The 22,693-nt window shown below is 46.5% G+C and overlaps 2 protein-coding genes across 5 annotated transcripts in view; one reads left to right on the top strand and one right to left on the bottom strand.

The window, feature by feature from the left end:
• The window catches only part of als2b (alsin Rho guanine nucleotide exchange factor ALS2 b), a 103,047-nt gene extending 88,744 nt beyond the window's left edge, over positions 1-14,303 (top strand). For all 4 annotated transcript variants that reach the window (XM_080198737.1, XM_080198735.1, XM_080198736.1 and 1 more), the window contains 4 exons: positions 374-435; positions 3,908-4,057; positions 8,295-8,391; positions 8,886-14,303. In XM_080198737.1, coding sequence (XP_080054863.1) covers positions 374-435; positions 3,908-4,057; positions 8,295-8,391; positions 8,886-8,924 — 348 coding nt within the window. In that variant the 3' untranslated portion in view covers positions 8,925-14,303. The remainder of the gene's footprint in view (positions 1-373; positions 436-3,907; positions 4,058-8,294; positions 8,392-8,885) is intronic.
• A 2,053-nt stretch (positions 14,304-16,356) lies between these two features.
• Positions 16,357-20,838, bottom strand: LOC145349801 (tripartite motif-containing protein 2-like). The gene is made up of 2 exons (XM_080198347.1): positions 19,555-20,838; positions 16,357-17,295 (listed from the first exon to the last, which is right to left on the bottom strand). Exons 1-2 carry the CDS (start codon positions 20,836-20,838, stop codon positions 16,585-16,587), a joined length of 1,995 nt encoding a protein of 664 aa, XP_080054473.1. The 3' UTR covers positions 16,357-16,584.
• Between the last annotated feature and the right edge of the window lie 1,855 nt (positions 20,839-22,693).

Below are 22,693 nucleotides of genomic sequence, written 5' to 3'. Positions count from 1 at the left end.
ATTGTCAGTGGGGTTTTCTGTCATCTTGTCATTGGGAAACCGGTGCACTGTCGGCGGGACAGGAAGATCCCGTCAATGTGAGTGGCAGCAAGATTTCGCTGAGTATCCGGAGCAGGATGTTCCCTGACAGGGCCGTGCCAGATTAGCTACGGACAAAAGCTGCCACATTCTCATGCACAGTTCAGCCAGAAATGCTTACTCGACATCAGGTGCCTGTCCCTGTGTGCATGGGGAAACATGCCAGTCTCAGCACTGGCACTCTGCTTGGGGACGCTGGCAGTGCAGAGAAACCACCGAGTTGCTGGTGTCTATACAGATTACACAATCTCTCATCCTTTCCCTTTTCAACAATGTCTGGTTTTGTCCTCTCCAGGTACAGCCCACCACTAAGGAGGTTTGTTACGCTTCTGCTATTGAGAGTTTGCAGCAGATCAGGTAAAGAAACTGTGCCAGTGCACACTTCTGTGACCGGAAAGCTTTGCGGTTTCGGCACAGTGGTTAGTACTGCTGCCTCACGGCGCCAGGGACCTGGGTTTGATTCCCACTATCTGTGCGGAGTTCTGCATGTATTTCCTCCAGACGCTCCTGTTTCCTCCCACAGTCTGAAAAACATGCTGATTTAGGTGCATTGGCCACGCTAAATTCCCCCTCTGTAACCAAACAGGTGCTGGAGTGTGGTGACTAGGGGATTTTCACAATAACTTCATAGCAGTGTTATTATAAGCTTATTTATGACACTAATAAATAAACTTAAAACTGATGCATTCGAAAGTAAAGTTTATTTATTAGTCACAAGTAAGGCTTACATTAACACTGCAATGAAGTTACTGTGAAATTCCCCTAGTCGTCACACCCCGGTGCCTGTTCAGATTAATGCGCCTAACCAGCACGTGTTCCAGACTCTGGGAGGAAGCTGGAGCACCCTAAGGAAACCATGCAGAGACGGGGAGAGGCGCTGTAAGGCAGCAGTGCTTGCCACTGTGCCGCCCTAAAAAGTTGCATAAAAAAATCAATGGGCTTTAAATGGATTAAAAAGCAATTTACTGTGCTGTGGTGCGAATTAGCCTCGTGTTAAGTGGTGGTTAGGTGATTAACAGGTAACTTTTAATCTGATGCACCAATCCCCATTGTCTGAAACTGAATGGTAAGAAGTCTCACAACACCAGGTTAAAGTCCAAAAAGTTTATTTGGAATCACAAGCTTTCAGAACGCTGCTCCTTCATCAGGTGAGTGGACTCTCCTGATGAAGGAGCAGTGCTCCGAAAGCTCATGATTCCAAATAAACATGTTAGACTTTAACCTGATGTTGTGAGACTTCTTATTGTGCTTACTCCAGTCCAAAGCCAACATCTCCGTATCAAGAATCTGAATGAACAAAGCAACAGTTCATCCTTCTATCCTGTACAATATAGTCAGGATACCAGTGTGTCTCAATACAGACACTACGTACCCACTCAGAGCCCAACCGTCCCCTGGGGGAGGGGGAGGAAGGCTACTCAAGGCCAAGTGTAGCGGAAGGAAATGTGGAAAATCCCCCTCTGGCTTCTAGTCCAGCGATCACATTGATACCTTTTGTCTTGTGCAATGAGACTGATTTTCTGATGCCTGTTCTATTCTGGCTCATTTGCATTCTGACCTGGAGCTGGGTGGTCATACTGGGGGGTGAAGATTTGAGAAATCTCAATGCGGGAGCAAAATTGGCCAGAGGGAGGAACGATCCCAGCAACACATTTTTTTTTCTTTCTTTATTCTTTCATGGGATGTGGGCGTCACTGACTGGGCCAACATTATTGCCCATCCCCAATTTCCCCTTGAACTGAGACTCTCACTCAGCCATTTCAGAGGGCAGTTAAGATTGCTGCGGCTCTGGAGTCACATTTAGGCCAAATCGGATAAGCACAGCAGATTTCCTTCTCTGAAGGACATTTGTAAAAGCCCATTTGGTTCACTGCAATCGGTAGTTGACATGGTCATCATTACTGAGACTCATTTTCTTCCCACTGTCTGGGGAGGCAATGGTCCAGTGATATTATCGCTAGACTATTAATCCAGAAACTCAGCTAATGTTCTGGGGACCCAGGTTCAAATCCCACCACAGCAGATGGTAGAATTTGAATTCAATAAATATCTGGAATTAAAAATCTACTGCTGACTGTAAAACTGCTACCGATTGTCGAAAAAATCCATCTGGTTCGCTAATGGCCTTTAGGGAAGGAAATCTGCCGTCCCTACCTGGTCTGGCCTACGTGTGATTCCAGAGCCACAGCGATGTGGTTGACTCTCAGCTGCACTCCACAGGTAACGGGGGATGGGCAATAAATGCTGGCCAGCCAGCGATGCCCGTATCCCACTTTGAACCTGTGTCCCCCAGAGCATTAGCTTAGACCTCAAGATTGCTATTCCAGTGACAATACCCCTATACCATCATCATAAGACAGTTAAACAGCGAATGTTGACACTTTATGACGGTGTCGGGGCCTTGGAGACAAAGTAGGGAGATTTATTCGAATGGAGCTTGGATTGAAAGGATTCCAGCTTCCTGGAGAAGCTGGGATGGTTTCCTTCAGAGTAGTGATGGTTAAGGGGGATCTAATAGAGATATTCAAAATTGAGGTTGTAAATAAGGAGAAACTGTTTCCACAGGTCGAAGGGTGGGTAACCAGCATACACAGATGGAAGAGAATTGGTTAAAAACTGCAGGGGAGGGAGAATGTAAGGATTTTCCGAGGTGCCCCTCTGGGGGGGTCTTGTACTCAGCTTACCTCACTCAACAAATACAGAGACCATGAAAGACAGCATGTAGTTTAAAAAAAAGTTTATTGCTAATGCACGCATCAGGAGAAAAGGTAGTCAGTGAGTACCCTCTCTGACATAACAGCATATGTGAGATAGACATACTTCTTCTGAACACTTAGATCTCCTGCCCAGCTTGTCATTCAAACTGGAGGGTCCAATTACAATATTACACATTATTACCTCAGCCAATAATGCTCCACCTGCCAGCAAGATCAGAAGCTCATTAATCCACTGCACCCAAAAGTTCCTCCCTCGTTACTAAGAAACCTAACTACGTAAATCCGATAGATTCAAAGATATTCTATCTGACCCCTTCAAATTTTAATTGGTAAAGGGAGTCAGTGTTCTTGCCTGAATCTGGCCACCTATATCAGCATGGGTAACAGTACCAGTGTTGCTAACCACTAGTGAGTGTAGTCCTGTACATTTCAAAGCCCTAATTAACTTGCGGCTGCCTAACCCAAGCTGATGAGGAGAATTGCTCTCTCTGCCCCATTGTCCCAAAGAATTCAATCTGTCTGTTACCACCTGTGTCCCATTATTCTGAGCAGTTAGATCATCAGTTGGCCAAGGTTCACAAGGCACACATCAAGAATACAGTTTAATTTCATTATACTTGTATAACATGTGGTTATACAGACAATATCTCTACATGTATTGTACTAGGCACATGGTGAATCCTTATTCTATATAAAAGGCACCTTGTAATCTTCACCTTAACCTAGTCTACTTATAGTAAATTTAAAATGAGAACTTCTTATACTACCTTCCTTCAGGGAATGAGAGAATATTTTTACACAGTGCGCTGCTTACAAGACCAATGGATGCAGATTCAATGGGAACTTTCAAAAGGCAATTTTGAACATGGTTGAAGGGGAGAAAGTTTCAGGGTTACAAGAAGGTGACTAGGGGAATGAGATGGATCGAATTGTTCTTTCAAAGAGCCCATTTCCGCACAGTAGGCCAAAGAGCTGCCTCCTGTGCTGCATCTGAGGCATTGGTCGCAGTGCCGCCACCTGGACCAATCTCCATCACGAGACGGCGTGTTGGATTTCATAACCGGGTAGCTGGCTTTACGTGGAAAATGTCAACCTGCCATTTCTCTCCACAGCACCACCTTCACCCCCGCGGACAAATTGAATGTTATCCAGCAGACCTTCGAGGAGATCACGCAGGAGGTTCTGACTATGCTGCAAGAAGACTTCCTCTGGTCCATGGACGATCTTTTCCCTGTCTTTCTGTATGTGGTGCTCCGAGCGAGGTGAGACGTTTCAATAACTCTGTTAAGTAACCCCTTTCCAAACCACCCTGATTACACTCTCATCCCAGCCTGACCAATTCCTTTTAGTCATTTGTGGGGCATGGGTGTTGCTGGCTGGCCAGCATTTAGTACCCATCCCTAATCGCCTGAGGGCAATTGAGTCAACCACATTGCTGTGGCTCTGGAGTCTCATGTAGGCCAGATCAGGTAAGGACGGCGAGGGGATTAAGGGTTATGGGGAGAGGGCGGGAAAGTGGAACTGAGCCACGACAGATCAGCCATGATCTTATTGAATGGCGGGGCAGGCTCGAAGGGCTAGATGGCCTACTCCTGCTCCTATTTCTTATTTCCTTCCTTAAAGAACATTGGTGAACCAGATGGGTTTTTCTGACAATCGACAATGGTTTCATGATCGTCAGTAGATTCTTAATTACAGATTTTCTTTTATTGAGTTCAAATTCTGCCATGATGTGATTCAAAACTGGGTCCCCAGAACATTAGCTGAGTTTCTGGATTAATAGTCTGATGATAATACTGCGAGGCCATCACCTCTCTCTCTAACTTTCTGCATCATCGTTCAGGCATGGATTATCTGTCATTTTGGAGACCAAGCCACATTGGGGTCAATATCAAATGAGGCTGCAGTATGGTACAGTCATACACACTGTTATTACCTGATTACAGGATCAGATCAAGTTTCTGGTGATGTCCGCTCAGTGGAAAGCATTGCTGCAGAGCTCTGGGCTGGAGCGGGAAGTGTGACTGGGCCACCTCTGCTACTATTGGGTGGCAGACGCAGCTTCAGGCTTGGGCAGTGTGCTCAGAGTTGGTAGTAGGGTTTCCGAAGTGGCCAGTACTGCCTAAACTTCAGATAACGCAAGACTCGTGAAGCCAGGCCTAATGAAGATAGGAAATGTCCAAGGTTTAATAAAAGTAGGAAATGTACAGTAAATGGCAGAACCCTTAAGAGTATTGATAGAACAATCTGGGTGTACAGGTACACAGTGGCAGCGCAGGGAGAGAAGGTAGTCAAGAAGGCACACAGCATGCTTGCCTTCATCAGCTGGGGCATTGAGTTTAAAAATTGGCAAGTCATGTTGCAGCTTTATAGAACCTTCGTTCGGCCTCACTTGGAATATAGTGTTCAATTCTGGTCACCACACTACCAGAAGGATGTGGAGGCTTTGGAGAGGGTACAGAAAAGACTTACCAGGATGGTGCCTGGTATGGAGGGCATTAGCTATGAGGAGAGGTTGGAGAAACTTGATTTGTTCTCACTGGAACGACAAAGGTTGAGGGGCGACCTGATAGAAGGCTACAACTTTATGAAGGGCTTGGATAGAGTGAATAGTCAGAAGCTTATTCCCAGGATGGAAGAGTTAATTACTCAGGGGCAAGGTTTAAGGTGCGAAGGTCAGGTTTAAAGGAGATGTACAAGGCAAGTTTTTTGCACAGAGGATGGTGGGTGCCTGGAACTCACTGCCGGGGGAAGATAGTGAGCTTTGAAAGCTGTCTGGACAAATACATAAATAGGATGGGAACAGAGGGATATGGTCCCCGGAAGGGTAGGGGTTTTAGTTAAGTCGGGCAGCGTGGTAGGTGCAGCCTTGGTGGGTTGAAGGGCCTATTCCTGTGCTGTAGTTTTCTTTGTTCAGTGTCTCAGTTTAAAGACGTAACTTTTATTTAGACAGCAGATGCTAGGAGAGACGATCACAGAGTCAGGGCAGAGCAGTTAGACCCGTCCAGAATTCAAAACAGATCAATTATAGGTTTTTCTTATCAATTATTCCTGTCTTTCATTAACTTTAAATCAATCATGATCAACAAATAATAGTTGTCATATGCCTTAGCCAATCGCATCTTAACCTCTGGTATAATGGTATTCTATTACTCTGTAGAATCCAGAAGCTAACTCCTGTCTTGGCTGGCCCCACTTCGCGTAACCTCAGCCCAAAGTTCAAATGAATGTTCCCATGAGTTCCCCTGAAAGTCACTGCCAAAGCAGATTAACATATGACTCCACGTCTGGCCATGTATCCATTTTATCTAGACAGTGAATAAAGCGTATTCATGAAATAAGATTAAGTGTTCTAAAAGTTCTCTCCATCTGAAGCTGTACTGATAAATCTTGCATGTTCTCAAGGTTTAAACATTCTGTTAGAATATGGGCTTTGCCCTAATGCCCTTTACTATGATGCTTTGCAGCAAATTGCTCTTGGCTAAAGTGAACAATGTACCTTAAAAAACACAATACATTCAAAATATCAGCATATGTGCTTTAAAATCATATTCACTTGTTTAAATCTCTTACCACATCTCGTGTATGTAAACTGCTTTCTTGTTAGGTCATAAGCCTGTTTAAAAGTCATTTAACTCCGCGCTGTTAGATCTATCAATGCCTTAATGTCTAATGGTTTGAAAACCTTACTAAGCTATTAGGATTCTTCCTCTTTCAGAGATAGATCCAGAACCTCCGTCAGTGCCACTCGTATGGACCATCCTATCCCCTCCTAGGATTGTTCTCTCTGGAAAGATGGAGGCTGAGGGGCGACCTGATAGCAGTTTATAAAATTGAGGGATATGGGTAGGGTGAACAGTTGGAAGCTTTTTCCCAGGGCAGAAATGACAATTGTAAGGGGACACAAGTTCAAGATAAGGGGGTAAGGTTCAGTGGAGATGTGCAGGGGAATTTTGTAACAGAGGATGGTGGGGGCCTGGGATCCACTGCCAAGTGAGGTGGTTGAGGCAGTTACATTAGCGACATTTAGATAATGTATTTGGATAAACACATGAAAAGGTGAGGAGTAGAGGGATACAGGTGGTTAGTCTAGATAGGCCCTCCAAGCCTGCACCAATCACATTGTCCTAATGGCTCTGTTCCTGTGCTGTACTGTTTTTTATTCTTTGTCCTTGTCTCGGCAACTCGTGAGGCACGTGAGACAATTGTGCTCACTTCCTCTCTTTCCCCCGATATAAAGTGTCACAACATTAATTCCACCAGAAGCTGCCTGGGTCTCTGCCCAGCTGCTCTTTCCTCGTGTGCCTGCGAGGGATAGATGTGGGCAGGAGAGTGGGGCATTGCTGCAGTAATAGATCCTGTTCTCTCCCTTCTGTTGAGGCTCTTATCCTTGCCCCCTACAGTCACTGGGTAGGGATTAGCTGCAGAAAGTCTGCCTGGTATACTCTCGCCGCCATCCTCTCTCCCTGGCAGTTACACTCATTGCAAGAAAGCATACATTTCGCCACAGTCACTGGCAAACTCGGATGTCCCAAAACACCTCTGTTTAATTGGCTGTAAAGTCTCTGTTGTAAAGTCGGAAACATGGCAGCCAATTCGGACAGCAAAATCCCACAAGCAAGCTGATAATTACCAATCTATTTTTTGGTGAAGGTGATTGAGGGATGAATGTTGGCCTGGACACCAAGGATAACTCCCCAACTGCTCTGTGCAGTGGAGCCACTGGATCTTTCTGCACATTCCTGAGAAGGCAGAGGGCGCTTTGGTTTAACGGTGCTGCACTGTAACCTCAGCCTGGATCATGTATTCAAATCCTAGATTGGGATTTGAACTTCCTAACTCTGAGATCAGAGAGTTTCCCACTGAACCCAGACTGAAACATCAGCAGTTTTGTGGCTGCTGCGCGCACACACGTACACGCACCCCCATGCACACCAGCCATGAGAGGAGGATATTTAAATTGGTCCCAAACAGTCTGGTCTGTGCTGCATGGAATATTCTCCTAAACCATCATGCAAACCAGCCTCCCATCCATTGACTCTGTCTACACTTCCCGCTGCCTCAGAAAAGCAGCCAGCATAATTAAAGACCCCACACACCCTGGACGTTCTCTCTTTCACCTTTTTCCTTTGGGAAAAAGTTACAAAAGTCAGAGGTCGCACACCAACTGATTCAAGAACAGCTTTTTCCCTGCTGCTGTCAGATTTTTGAGTGGACTCATCTCGCGTTAAGTTGATCTTTCTTTACACCCTAGCTATGACTGTAACACTACATTCTGCATCCTCTCCTTTCCTTCCCTATGAATGGTATGCTTTGTCTGTATAGCACGCAAGAAACAATACTTTTCACTGTATACCAATACATATGACAATAATAAATCAAACTAAACCTGCTATTGTCTGCATCTGGCCAGGGATGAGTTTAGTCTGAGTGCTCCCTCATGCTCCATGTTGGGAAAGGCTGAAAGTTGCTCTCTAACCTGGCATTATCTTCCTGTAGGATTCGGAATCTAGGCTCGGAAGTTCATCTGATTGAGGATCTGATGGATCCTTCGGTACAACACGGAGAGCAAGGCATCATGTTCACAACACTGAAGGTCAGTGTTATATTGCAGGGAATGGGAGGAGGGTGTCGGTGGGGGGGGGAACGAGGAGGAGAGTGTCCCGTGGGGAACAGGGAGGGGGTGGGAAAGAGTGTCCCTGGAGGGGAACGGAGGTGGGGGGGAAGAGTGTCTTGGGGGAAGGGAGGGAAAAGTGTCACGACGGGGGCTGGGAGGGGCAAAGATGTCAGTGAGAGCAAGCGAGATTGTCACTGGGGGGAGGGGGGGAAGAGTGAGGGTGTCGCCGGGAGAGGGAGGGAGCGAGTGAGGGTGTCAGCTGGTGAAAGCGGGGGAGGGATGGTGCCTGTCGTCAGGAGGGAGCCTGTCCCCTGGGGTTAACACTCTGGAATAAAACTTACCCATTCAGCGCTAGCAAGTGACCTGAGGGAACTTGCTGTGAATGGCAGGATTTGGTAATGGAGCTGGGAGGTTTGCAGTTATTCAGAGAATGTTTGTAACTAACAGTTTAATGTTATTGTTTTGATCTACAGGCCTGTTATTATCAAATCCAACATGAGAAGCTCACGTAGGACATTGCAGTTCCTCCCCGTCCCTGCTTCTACTCCCCTCTCACAATCAAATGGACCCTGTGCCACGTTTGGATCAGTGGCTTCTGGGTGCAGACTGCGCACATTCACACATTCAGACACAATAAATCTTCACACACACCCTCCACCCCACCTCACTCACTCTGTCCCCCTCATTCTCCCCTCCCCTCTTCACACTCTCTCTCTCTCTCTCTCTCTGACCCCTCCCCTCCCCTCCCCTCCTCTCCTTTCGCTCTCGCTCTCTCTCTTTCCCCTCCTTTCTTTCTCTCGCTCTCTCTCTCTCCCCTCCTTTCTTTCTCTCGCTCTCTCTCTCTCCCCTCCTTTCTTTCTCTCTCTCGCTCTCTCTCTCTCCCCTCCTTTCTTTCTCTCTCTCGCTCTCTCTCTCTCTCCCCTCCTTTCTTTCTCTCTCGCTCTCTCTCTCTCTCCCCTCCTTTCTTTCTCTCGCTCTCTCTCTCTCCCCTCCTTTCTTTCTCTCGCTCTCTCTCTCTCTCCCCTCCTTTCTTTCTCTCGCTCTCTCTCTCTCCCCTCCTTTCTTTCTCTCGCTCTCTCTCTCTCTCTCCCCTCCTTTCTTTCTCTCGCGCTCTCTCTCTCTCTCCCCTCCTTTCTTTCTCTCGCGCTCTCTCTCTCTCTCTCCCCTCCTTTCTTTCTCTCGCTCTCTCTCTCTCTCTCTCTCTCCCCTCCTTTCTTTCTCTCGCTCTCTCTCTCTCTCTCTCTCCCCTCCTTTCTTTCTCTCGCTCTCTCTCTCTCTCTCTCTCCCCTCCTTTCTTTCTCTCGCTCTCTCTCTCTCTCTCTCCCCTCCTTTCTTTCTCTCGCTCTCTCTCTCTCTCTCTCCCCTCCTTTCTTTCTCTCGCTCTCTCTCTCTCTCTCCCCTCCTTTCTTTCTCTCGCTCTCTCTCTCTCTCTCCCCTCCTTTCTTTCTCTTGCACAGGGACACGCTCCCAATCTGACAATGTTTGATCCGCCGAGTTTTAAAACTGAAAAATTGTGGTTGACTTTTTGACTTGTTTTACTTGGAACTTATTTAATGTGGCAGTTCATTGAATAATAAAGGAAGGTTGTTACTCAAGAATAAGTCCTATCCAATCCAGCTGAATTGAGGAGTGAAGTGGTTGATAGCACTGTGTTTATGTTCTGATTGGGGAAGTGAGCCCTGACCCCTGTTCCAGAACTAAGGGGACAGTCCACGTGCTGTCAGAGACCAACATTTCTCAGCCCCCTGCAGTGTAGGGGAGGGGTTTGGTGAGAAGGGGAGATCAGACCTGCCCATGTAGGACCTCGGACACAGTCACAAATGTATCAACAAATCGAGATGAAAGCAGAATGAGATGTTTGAGTTTGAGGCATCAATGATCTACCTTCCTTGCACCATCGATAGACTGTCCGCAATGCTTCGTATGTTGAGGGTATGGGATGCCATAGGTATCGGTTTAACTGGAAACAATGTATACAGAGAGAAGTGGGTTGTGGAACTGTGGGATTCACTCGCTGAATCATTTCCAGAACAGATTGTGTAGTTTAATTTGAATTAGTAATTGGCTGAGGTAGGAAGGGCCCTGTTCCTGTCATGTTCCTCTATCTCTCCCCTTCACTGCTCTGAGTATAAACAGGGAAATATGTGGGGGGAGAGGGAGGGGTGCTGAGAGAAGAAATTTAGAAACCAGAAAAGCCACTGAAACCTGTCCACAATTTGCTTCGACCCCTCTTTCGCCCTGTTTGTGTTACCCCATGAACATGTTTGTCCTGTTTGGGCTTCATTGCAAAGGAGCCTTTGGGTTAGGTTGAGATGTCAGTTGCCTTTTAAGGCAATAAGACATCGGAGCAGAATTAGGCCACTCAGCCCATCGAGTCTGCTCTGCCATTCAATCATGGCTGATATTTTACTCATCCCCATTCTCCTGCCTTTTCCCCATAACCCCTGATCCCCTCATGAATCAAGAACCTATCTATCTCTGTGTTAAAGACATTCAATGAGAGATTTTCTCATAAAGTTGACTGCAGCAGGGCTCCTTATTTATTCAGTTTCCTGATTATCTTTCACAGAATCCTCAAACATCTGTCTTCCTGGGATTTACATACGAATCCCCTTCATAATTCCCAAAGCAGTTTTCTCCCTAAGTTGCCACGCTGAAAGGCAACCATCTCCTTCCTGTGATTCACTATCTGAACTGCAGCAGATGGGACTGAGCCATGCCAAATGCTACCAACTATGCTTTGGACATGTACCAAAGGGCAGTTTTGTGGCACGGTGGTTAGCACTGCTGCCTCACAGCACCAGGGACCCGGGTTCGATTCCAAGCTTGGGTCACTGTCTGTGTGGAGTTTGCACATTCTCCCTGTATCTGCATGGGTTTCCTCTGGGTACTGCAGTTTCCTCCCAAAGTCTGAAAGATGTGCTGGTTAGGGTGCATTGTCCATGCCAAGTTCTCCCTTAGTGTACCCAAACAGGCGTCGGAGTGTGGCGACGAGGGGATTTTCACAGTACCTTCATTGCAGTGTTAATGTAAGCCTATTTGTGGCTAATAAATATACTTTATTTTAATTTTACAAGTCTGAAATAAGAGCAGACACTGGAAATGTGCTGCTCTCTTCTCGGGGTGCAGAGTTGTCAGACCTCTCTTGGGGTTGGTGGGGTGCTGCTGTATCTCAGGGTGACAGCTTCCTTCAATATGCTCGTTGCTATGAATCTCCTCTGCACTGAAAGTTTGCCATTATCGTCAGTCACTTGATTATCTGTCCAATAGGGAACAGGTGCCCAGTGTGTGTAAATGTGGAGAGGCGGGTGACAGTTAACCCCCTTCCATTCGGGAACAGGCTGCCACCTGTGTGTACGGGCAAAGCAAGGTGTGAGAAGGCTAAATACCCCTCTGAGGAAATAGGTTGTCCGATATCTCCTAAAGGCAGACTGGTCCCCCTCCATAGAGAACAGCCTCTGTTCTCTCCTAATCCACATGAGTGGTGCAGGCAGAATGGTGGCACTGCTGCCTCACAGCGCCAGGGACCTGGGTTCAATTCCTCCCTTGGATCACTGTCTGTGTCTGCGTGGGCTCCCTTCGGGTGCTCCAGTTCCTCCCACAATCCAAAGATGTATGGGTTAGGGGGATTGGCCATACTAAATGGCCCCATTAATGTCAGGGGGACGAGCTAGGGTAAATGCATTGAATTATGGGGATAGGGCCTCAGTGCAGACTCGATGGGCCGAATGGTTTCCTTCTGCACTTTAGGGATTCTGTGATCGGAAATGTTAAGTCATTCTCGCTCCCCTTTTCCCTTTTGTGTTCTGTCACTTATACTAGTGAGAGATGTAAAGTCATGGAATTTCCCATTTTTTAAAGAAAAGGTCAAAGGGGGGATTGTGGACGGTTTTCATCCAGTACGACACCCCTTTGCCTGTTCAAACTCCCTGCCCAGATTCTCTGTGCGAGGTGTGTGGGACACACTTCAAATCCCAAATCCTGTAAGTTTACCTCCTCTCTACTTTCAAGTACCAGAAGTTTAAAAGCAAATTCTACAATCTTCGATCCCCATAGGGAAGAGGGGGCCACAGAACTGACACCTCAGTGTTGTAACTGTTTCGCAGAGGGTGGCATAGCTTCCTCAAGTCAGAAGGTTGTAGGTTCGAGTCTCCTTTGAGTCTCCTTCGAGAGCCCTTGATCCAAGTTCGCACTTAAGTACAGTTCAGAGGGAGTGCTGCACTCCTGGAGGTGCCGTCTGTTCGGTGAGACGGCACAAGAAGGTAGCTCCACTGAGTGGAGCAAATAACTGAAAAAGCAAACCTGTTTGATTTGATCAGGAGAAGTCAGACTTTATGAAGCACATACAGAATCTCTGGGTCACAGGAATTCGGCCTTTAATACTGATGCAGTGAGAAAGCATTACAGAGTCGCTCCTGTAAGATATTGTATTGCAGTGTCCTATTTATTAATAAATGGTTTAATATTTTGTAGTCTTGTGAAATTGTTGAAGAAATGAAATATAAATCTAATACATGTACAGAGATTCACTTTAAAATTGACTGTATATTGAGGCGTTTCACAGTACGTTGGATTATTTTGACGCAAATTGGCTGTAATAAAGTATAACTCACACCTTCTCAGACATCTTGCTGCTTTGTACCTGCAAATACTTATCTCTCTTTAATTTATGACAATCGACTTGTGACAAAGATTGTTTTGTTTTTCTGTCATTTGATAAATATAATAATTTTAGCCTTTACAATTTAGTGTTCTATTATTTTTTTAAAAGAACATTAATAAAAAAGAACCATTATGGGTGGCACTGCTGCCTCCCAGCTCCAGGAACCGGGGTTCAATTCTGGCTTCGGTGGGATTGTGGAGTTAGACTTTCTCCCCATGTCTGTATGGGTTTCCTTGGACACTCAAGTTGTGCAGGTTAGCTGGATTGGCTGTGCTAAATTGCCCCTTAATGTCCAAAGATGTACAGGTTAAGTGGATTGGCCATGTTAACTGTGTGGAGTACGGGGATAGCATGGGGGAGAAAGCCTGAGCAAGATGCTCTGTCAGAGAGTTGGTGCAGACTCAATGGGCCGAATGGTCCCCTTCTGCAATATAGGGATTCGATGAATAGCAACCACATCTGCAGCTGGAGAAACGTCAGTTCCAAGTTGGTGGGTTACAGCTGGAGCTTCAGATACTTCAATGTGCCAGGAATGGAAAAGTTAGCTGTGTACTCTGTTCCAGGAGGTAAGGTAGTTCAGATTTGGTCTATGGTCAGAAGCAGGAGGATGTGACTGTGCACGAAACAGGTCTGGGGATGTAGAAGATTTGAGGTTATTGACAGTTGTGTGGATGAGAGCAGAGAAAATGAGCAAACTCAACGAGACCTTGGAGTCCTCATGTACAGTTGCTGAAAGTAAGCACCTGTGCAGGTACAGCAGGCAGTAAAGAGGGCAAATGGTACGTTAGCCTTCATAGCAAGAGGATTTGAGTCCAGGGATAGGGATGTTTTACTGCAATTGTACAGGGTGTTGGTGAGGCCATATCTGGAGTATTGTGCACAATTTTGGTGCCCTTATCTGAGGGAGTACAGCAAAGGTTTACCAGGCTGATTCCTGGGATGGCAGAGACTAAGTCAGTTAGGATTATATTCATTCGAGTTTAGAAGAGGGAGAGAGGATCTCATAGAAACTCATAAAATTCTAACAGGATTAGACAGATTAGATTCAGAAAGAGTGCTCCCAATTGGAGGGAGGGGAGAGAGCCCAGAACTAGGGGTCATAGTTTGAGGATTAGGGGTAAATTTTTTAGGACTGAGATGAGGAGAAATTTCTTCACCCAGAGGGTGGTGAATGTGTGGAATTCATTACCACCAAAAGTAGTTGATGCCAAAATATGTGATCTCAGGAATAAATTAGAGATGGCTCTTGGGACTAAAGGGATAAGGGGGTATGGGGGTGGGGGAGAGATCAGGATAATGAATTTGATGATCAGCCATGATCATAATGAATGGCGGAGCAAGCTCAAAGGACCAAATTGGCCTCCTCTGCTTCTAGTTTGTATGTTTCTAAACTAATCTGTCGCTGTGTGTTTTGCCTTCCTGGTGTCATAGTCAAGTAAAAAGTCTGACAACACCAGGTTTTAGTCCAACCGATTTATTTGATAATAGACTCACAAGCTTTTGGGTTAGTCCCTTCGTCAGGTGATCAAGGACATAGAACCATAGAAAAGTTACAGCACAGAAGAAGACCATTCAGCCCATCTTGGCCATGCTTGCCCAAGGCCACCCAGGGGTCCTTTCTAATCCTACCTTCCTGCCCTGAGGCTTACAGCACTTAAGATGCAGATCCAGGATTTTTTTTAAGAGTTTCGGGTCTCTGCCTCCGCCACCAACTTGAGCAATGAATTCCAGACCCCCACCACCCTCTGCCTAAAAGAAAAACGTTCTTCCTCGTGTTCCCTCTACACCAACTGCCACTTATCTTGAATTCCTCGGGTCACAAGAGGAACCTGCTTGGGATGGAAAGAATCCGGTTGTCATTGTCCACTCAATTTAGCTTAGCCTACTTGTGACAATAATAAACTGACATTAACACTGCAGTGAACACCAACATCCCAGCAGGCCCGGGAAACAGGTTCCCTTAAGGGAATGTGAGCAGACAGAGACAAAATTAAAAAAATAACCTCTGGATTACTCTGAGCCCTGAGTGAATTAATGAAGGGTAATGAAATCTGGGTCCATTGCACAATTCACTGCGTGGGAGAAATGGCTGTTCATCCATGGCCGCAAGAACCAAGTAAAAAGTCTGACAACACCAGGTTTTAGTCCAACCTATTTATTTGATAATATACTCGCAAGCTTTCGGGTTAGCCCCTTCGTCAGGTGAATGGAGAGTTCTGGCCTCAGACAGAGCATATAAAGCACAGACAGTTTAGAGATTAGTAATCTCAATTAATAATTAATTAGTAATTATTAATTAATTAGTAATTAGTCTCAATTAATTAGTAATCTCAATTAATCTCATTAGTAATGTCAGACTTTTTACTGTGTTTACACCAGTCCAACGCCGGCATACCCACATCGCAAGGACCAATACAGGAAAGTGGGAGCTGACTGAGGGTGAGACCAGAGTACTGGTGAATCTTAAATCTGGGGCTTTAAGACAAGTAATGGGGTCAATGGATTCAATTGTGAGGGGATTTGGGACATTAAGGCAAGACAGGGCTGCGATTTGGTTACTGATACTTACAGCGTGATAGGAAGGGACCAGCCTCCACACATCAGAATGTTGCTGCAAATAAGACCAGGGTAGGGAAAAAGAGTCAACAGATAAAATTGAAGACTCTTATAGAGTCATAGCGATCTTACAGCACACAGAGAGGCTCTTTGGCCCATCAAGCATCTGGTCTAATCCCATTTTCCAGCGCTTGTTCTGTAGTTATGTCTGTCATGGTGTTTTTAATACTCTGTATATCCCACTCCCAGCTCCACTTTCCTGTATTGGTCCTTGTGCCCCTGGATGAAAAGCTATTTCTCCCATACTGTGGGCTGTGCATTGTACTTGAATTTCATTACCCTTTTTGTAACATTTGTAATATTTCAGCATTCTGAAAACTCCAAATAAATCTGCTGGATTTTAACCTGGTTTTGTGAGGCATCTTACTGTGTACCACTGGAGAGGTGATGGTCTTGTGGTATTATCACTAAACTATTAATCCAGAAACTCAGCTAATGTCTGGGGGACCCGGGTTTGAATTTGAATTCAATAAAAAATCTGGAATTAAGAATCTATTGATGATCGTTGTCGGGAAAACCCATCTGGTTCCTTGAGGGAAGGAAATCTGCTGTCCATACCTACATGCATGTGACTCCAGAGCCACAGCAATGTGGTTGACTCTCAACTGCCCTCAGGCAACTAGGGGTGGGCAATAAATGCTGGCCCAGCCAGCAACATCCATGTCCAAAGAATGAATAAAAAAAACCCAGTCCAACGCCAGCATCTGCACCTCTTGGTAAATGTTCAAGAGAAAATGATTGCACCAACTCCAATAATGCCCATGTGATTCTGTTCTGTAAGTTTAGCTCCGGTATTGGGGATGTAGGAATTATTCTTTAATCCAGTAACTCAGACATGGCTTCAGCCCTTCCCCCAGCAGATGTTCCCACAGCCACATCTCCCCACATTCAGTCTAAAATATCTGGATCCTGTGATTCTCACGGTCACTGACAATGATGTCCCCTTCCCAGAATGCTACACCCTCCAGACCTTTGACCTGTCCGTCCCTGGTTCCCCAGCTCCCGAATGCCTGCAGGAACGTTCCATCTGGCCGGAAGAGTTGGACTCGATTATTGCCGCTGTCTCCCACCAGGATATTCCCCTGGTGGTCTAGGGCCACACCGCGGGGGTACTTGAACTGTCCAAGGGCCGTGCCCTCGCTGCCAAATTTGGTGAGGAATCCCCCGGACATGTCGAAGATCTGGACACGGTGATTGCCGCTGTCGCTGACCACCACCCGGTCAGCTGGGCTGAGGGCCACGTAATGGGGCTGCTCCAGCTGACCGTCGCCTGCCCCGCGGCAGCCAAACGTACGCACAAATCGGCCGTCCAGGGTGAAGAGCTGCAATCGGTGGTTGTCCTTGTCACAGACGTAGATCAGGCCCCGGCGATCGACAGCCACACCCCACGGGTAACTCAACTGCCCATCGCCGGAACCCTCGCGGCCAAAGGCGCGGAGAAAGCGGCCGGATTCGTGGAAGAGCTGCAGCCGGTGATTGTAACGGTCAGCGGTCACAATCCAGCCCTGGTTACTGACAGCCACACCTGCCAGGCAATCAAACTCCCCGTCGGCACTACCGTAGGACCCAAAGCTTCGCAGGAAACGGCCTCTCCGGTCAAATACCTGTTTGAGAAAATAACAGGAGGCTCAGCAGGGCTTCCCTCGGGTTAGGGTGGTGGAGAGGCAGGGCAGGAATTACAAACAACAAGCTCAAACATTATTACAAAGCTTGAATCTATACAGTGATATTAGTGTCCCTTTAAGAAAGCTTTTTTAAAAAATGGTATTTCTTAGCTACAGTTTCAGTGCTATCACTGTTGCCAACTTGACTGGAATTGTCCTATTATTGCTTCTTAAATGGGGTTATAAAAACATAAGACATAGGAGCAGAATTAGGCCACTCGGCCCATTGAGTCTGCTCCACCATTCAATCATGGCTGATACTTTTCTCATCCCCATTCTCCTGCCTTTTCCCTGTAACCCCTGATCCCTTTATTGATCAAGAACCTATTTATCTCTGTCTTAAAGACACTCAATGACCTGGCCTCCACAGCCTTCTGCGCAAAGAGTTCCACAGATTCACCACTCTCTGGCTGAAGAAATCCCTCTTCATCTCTGTTTTAAAGGATCATCCCTTTAGTCTGAGGCTGTGCCCTCTGGTTCGAGTTTTTCTCACTATTGGAAACATCCCTTTTACATCCACGTTTGTGTTTACCCTGGGATTAGTTTTACGATCCTGCATTGTTAGGAGAAAAGATCATGTGTACGTGGACAGTTTTTTTTCCTTTCCAATGAGTTTAAGGTTTCAGCTTTGAGAGTTCTGAGGCTGCAGTTTAATTTTGAGTCTTAGCAGGGACATCATGCAAGAAATAAGCTGAACTCTCTCTCGCTCTCTGTCTCTCTGTTTTATTTGGAAATTCTGCTGGTTATCTCAAGGCAATGTTTTGTCTGCGGGAAGGAAAGTATAGGCTTCAAAAAGTCTCAAATCCAGTCAAGTGAGATTTTAATCTATACTGTGTTAAGCTTGTGAAAAGGGTTTTGTTTATGAAAGGGTTTGGTTTGTTGGAACAGCTTTATTATTCAATTATGGATTAATACATTATTGTATTGCTTTCTTTTTATTTTCTTATAATTGTTAAAAGATTTTTCTAATTTTCTTACTACAGATGTTAGCTATATTCTTAAATAAACTTTGTTTGATAAAAGCTCCCTTGTGGGTCATTTGAATCAAACCTGAAGTGAAACATATCATGCTTATCTGAGCCAAGTTCAAGCTGCAAAACAAATGGTTCAAGCAGCCTCCATAAATCACCTTGGAGTTTCTAACCTGAGCCATAACAGTATTAACGATCACACTCTGAAACCAAACTCTTGCGTGCGGGCTGGATTTCCCTCAGATTACATCGAGGTTTTTAGGAACAAACTGAAGATGGTGAGGGAGAAGGAAATCATCGCTTCTGAAAGGAGGTTCAGCTGAGAAAAGATGGGAAGAGGCATAATGCTAGTGTATACTGAATACACAGTGTATACCATTCATAATGTATTCATTGTGTGTAAATTGATACTGTACACATTGAAATATTGATATTGTATACATGTGTACACCATTGATATTAGAGTCATAGAGATTTACAGCCTAGGAACTGGCTCTTCAGTCCAAGCTAGTCCTAATTGTCCGCATTTGGCCCATATCCCTCTATACCTATCTTACCCATGTAACTGTCTAAATGCTTTTTAAAAGACAAAATTGTATCCACCTCTATTACTTCCTCTGTTTGGATACTATGTGTACCATTGATACTGTGTACACTACGTGTACCACTGATATTGTATACACTATGTACCATTAATATTGTATCATTGTGAACCATTGATATTGTATACACTGTGTACCATTCATATTGTAAACACGGTGTATGCCATTGATATTGTATACACTGTGTACCAGTGATATATACACTGTGTGTACTATTCATACTGTAAACATGTGTTACCATTGATATTGTATACACTGTGTGTATCATTCATACTGTAAATATGGTGTGTACGATTGATATTGTATACACTGTGAACCATTGATATTGTATACACTGTGTGTATCATTCATACTGTAAACACTGTGTGTACGATTGATATTGTATACAGTGCACATACCACCAATTCTCAGCTCACTCTGAATTCCATATACTAGATTATGTGGCCGTTATGTGTACTGTTTGTCTCCATTTTACATATACATAAGAAGACAAGATATAGAATCAGGAATTGGCCTCTCAGGTGAGTGCCACTAGGCTGTAAGACTTGCTTCACATTATTTCCTCTAACCCACCCGCTCCCTTTACCTATCTGCCTGACAGTCTGACTGAGTCAGCGGCTCCGTACCTGAACTCTGTGGTTACTGCTGTCTGCCACCACCAGCTCACCTCCCGGGGTCACAGCCACCCCCCGGGGCCAGGTGAAATGTCCCAGGTCGCTGCCCTTCGACCCAATCTTGCATTTCATGCGGCCCTTCCCTTGGTAGTGGAGCAGGAGGCTGTGGTCAGTCAGCTTGAAGGCCGGCAGGCCGCTGCCAACGCCCTGAGGTTCAACTGTCAGGGTCGCGGTGTCTGGGGGGCCTAGAGTGGTGCTTGAGGTTAAAATGCTAGTGGGTGCCTTGAGGAGGAGGCTGGAAGAGTTGGTAAGAGGCAGGGGGGGAAACATTTCCACACTGTTGGACACTGAGGTGACGCTTGGATATGACCTCTGAACTTCCTGACCCCTAGGCAAAGGGGAAGAGATGATTGGAGTTGGTATGGAGTCTTTTGTAACCCAGGTTACAGCTCCGAAGCTGAGGCCGTTAGGGTAGATCGCCATGCTGGGTACAAACGTTAGCAGTTGCGGCCGTTCAAGCTGGGGCTTCTCCAACTGCCTCACCTGGTCGATCAGCTCTCTGGATTGCTGGTGGAGCTGCCAGAGTTCGGTGGGCAGGAGGTTGTTGTTTCTGGCCAGGCTGCTGTCGACGCAGTCACAGTGGCTGGTCACCGTGGCCAAGCCAAGCTCGAGATCCTCCTGCTTGCTCTGGAGGGCCCTACCCGAGCTCCGTACCATGCTGTCCACCTCCAGAATTAATGCCCGCTCCCGCTCCTTTAACTCGGTGATGTGCCGTTCAGCGCTGCGGCGAATCTTGGCGCGCACGGCCTCTCCGTTCTCCCGGAGTGACGCGGACCTCCGCTCTAAGGACCCGAGGGCGTCGGAGAGCTTAGGGATGGACCTTCTCAACTGGGACACCAGGCTCCTGAGATCCCACTGCACCTGCTCCATGTGGGCACGGTGGCAGGAGCTGCAAAGCTGATCCTGACAGTGATGGCAGGTGGTAAGCTCCTTTCCCAGGCTGCAGGAACCACAGGTTCGGGTTCCAACCTTGGCTTGACTGCTGACCTGCCCCGCGGAGATGTCCAGGAATCCCAGGATGGTCCTGTTGCTCGGGAACCCAGTGACCCCTTCCCTGGGGATGGCGTGGACCCTCCGACACTGGGGGCATTTCACCTGGCGTCCACCTGGGTCCACCAGGCCACTCAAACAGGGCTCTTGGCAGAAAGTGTGCTGGCAGGGCAAGAACCGGGGTTTGGTGTAACGCTCCAGGCAAACTGAACAGGTCAACAGCTGCTCGACCAGGTGAGGATTCATTTCCCGCTCCTTGTATCCTGCAGAGGACAGAAGCAGAATTACAGCAACCTGCCCTCGGTTGAATTGTAACCCCCCATCTCTCACACACACAATGTCCAATTGAACTAAAAGGTCGGGACACACAGGAAGGAGTTCCGAAGGAGCGAATCTCCCAGTTCAATCTCTGGGGGGTGTATTTGATTTCAGCACCTTCAGGCTGGTGAGGAACTGCCCGGAGTTCTACAGCTGATTGGTACCCAAGAACCCAAACCATACAGGGGCAAACATCAGCTGACAGCAGGATTGTGTCCACTGTTTTGAACATTTTTAACTGCTCTCCATCTTTCATTTCTTTGTTGTCTTTCTTTTCTTCTTTCCCACAATTTTATCCCCCTTTTTCTCAATTTTACCTCTCTCCCATCCATTCCCCCTCCTCCCCCACGTCTCCATCTGTCACAGTTTACCCCCTGATTTCAGTTTCTCTGCTGTTTGGCCATTCACACCTTCTATTCTCTCTATGGGCTGCCATTAGCAGCCTCTCCCCTGGTTTCTGTGGCTATAACTCCTCTTTCATTCCCTCACCCTGCAGTGTATATATCTCCCACTTCCTTTGTCTTTTAGCTTTGATAAAGGATCTCTGGACTCAAAACATCAGCTCTTTTCTCTCCTTACAGATGTTGCCAGACTTGCTGAGATTTTCCAGCATTTTCTCTTTTGTGTCACCTGTGATGTTTTCCTGATTGAATATCTCAGTGAGAGCACGGTCAGGATAGACAGGGATCTGAACCCCAAGCATCGCCTTCAAAAGGGCAGCAGAGTATTGCTGGGAAAAAAAACACACAAAACCTATTTTTCAAAATCTACTTTCTGTTTCCCACGATTTCCAATTGGGGCTCCATCAAACACTCCCAGGACAGGTACAGCACGGGGTTTGATACAGAATAAAGCTCCCTCTGTACCTATCAAACATTCCCAGGACAGATTCAGCACAGGGTTAGATACAGAGGAAAGCTCCCTCTATACTGTCCCCATCAAAGACTCCCAGGACAGGTACAGCATGGCGTTGGATATAGAATAACGCTCCCTCTGCACTGTCCCCCATCAAACACTTCCAGGACAGGTATAGCATGGGGTTAGATACAGAGTAAAGTTCACTCTACACTGTCCCCCATCAAACACTCTCAGGATAGGGAGAGCACAAGGTTAGATACAGAGTAAAGCTCCCTCTACACTGTCCCCCATCAAACACTCCCAGGACAGGTGCAGCTACAAGGTTAGATACAAGTAAAGTACCCATTACACCGTCCCCATCAAAAACTCCCAGGATAGGTACAGCATGGGGTTAGATACAGAGTAAAGCTCCCTCTACACTATCCCCCATCACACCCTCCCAGGACATTTACAGCATGAGGTTAGATACAGAGTAAAGCTCCGTCTACACTGCCCCTATCAAACACTCCCAGGACAGGTACAGCATGGGGTTAGATACAGAGTAAAGCTCCCTCTGCACTGTCCCCATCAAACACTCCCAGGAAATGTACAGCGCAGGGTTAGATACAGAGTAAAGCTCCCTCTGCACTGTCCCCATCAAACACTCCCAGGACAGGTGCAGCACAGGGTTAGATACAGAGTAAAGCTCCCGCTATGCTGTCCCCATCAAACACTCCCAGGTCAGGTACAGCACAGGGTTAGATACAGAGTATATCTCCCTCTACGCTGTCCCCATCAAATGTTCCCAGGATATGCAGCTACCTGGAGTAAAACTGATTGGGAATGGTCTCATCCATTGGTTTTCTGGCAGAGGGACCTGGGTGTCCCTGTGCATGAATCACAAAATGTTGGTTTGCAGGTGCAGCAGGTAATTAAGAAGGCGAAT

This window comes from Carcharhinus amblyrhynchos, chromosome 11, assembly GCF_965287045.1.
Source record: "Carcharhinus amblyrhynchos chromosome 11, sCarAmb.v2.hapA, whole genome shotgun sequence".
NCBI classification, from domain to species: Eukaryota; Metazoa; Chordata; class Chondrichthyes; order Carcharhiniformes; family Carcharhinidae; genus Carcharhinus; species Carcharhinus amblyrhynchos.
The sequence above is the reverse complement of the archived record's forward strand: the minus strand, read 5'-3'. Positions and strand labels throughout refer to the sequence as shown.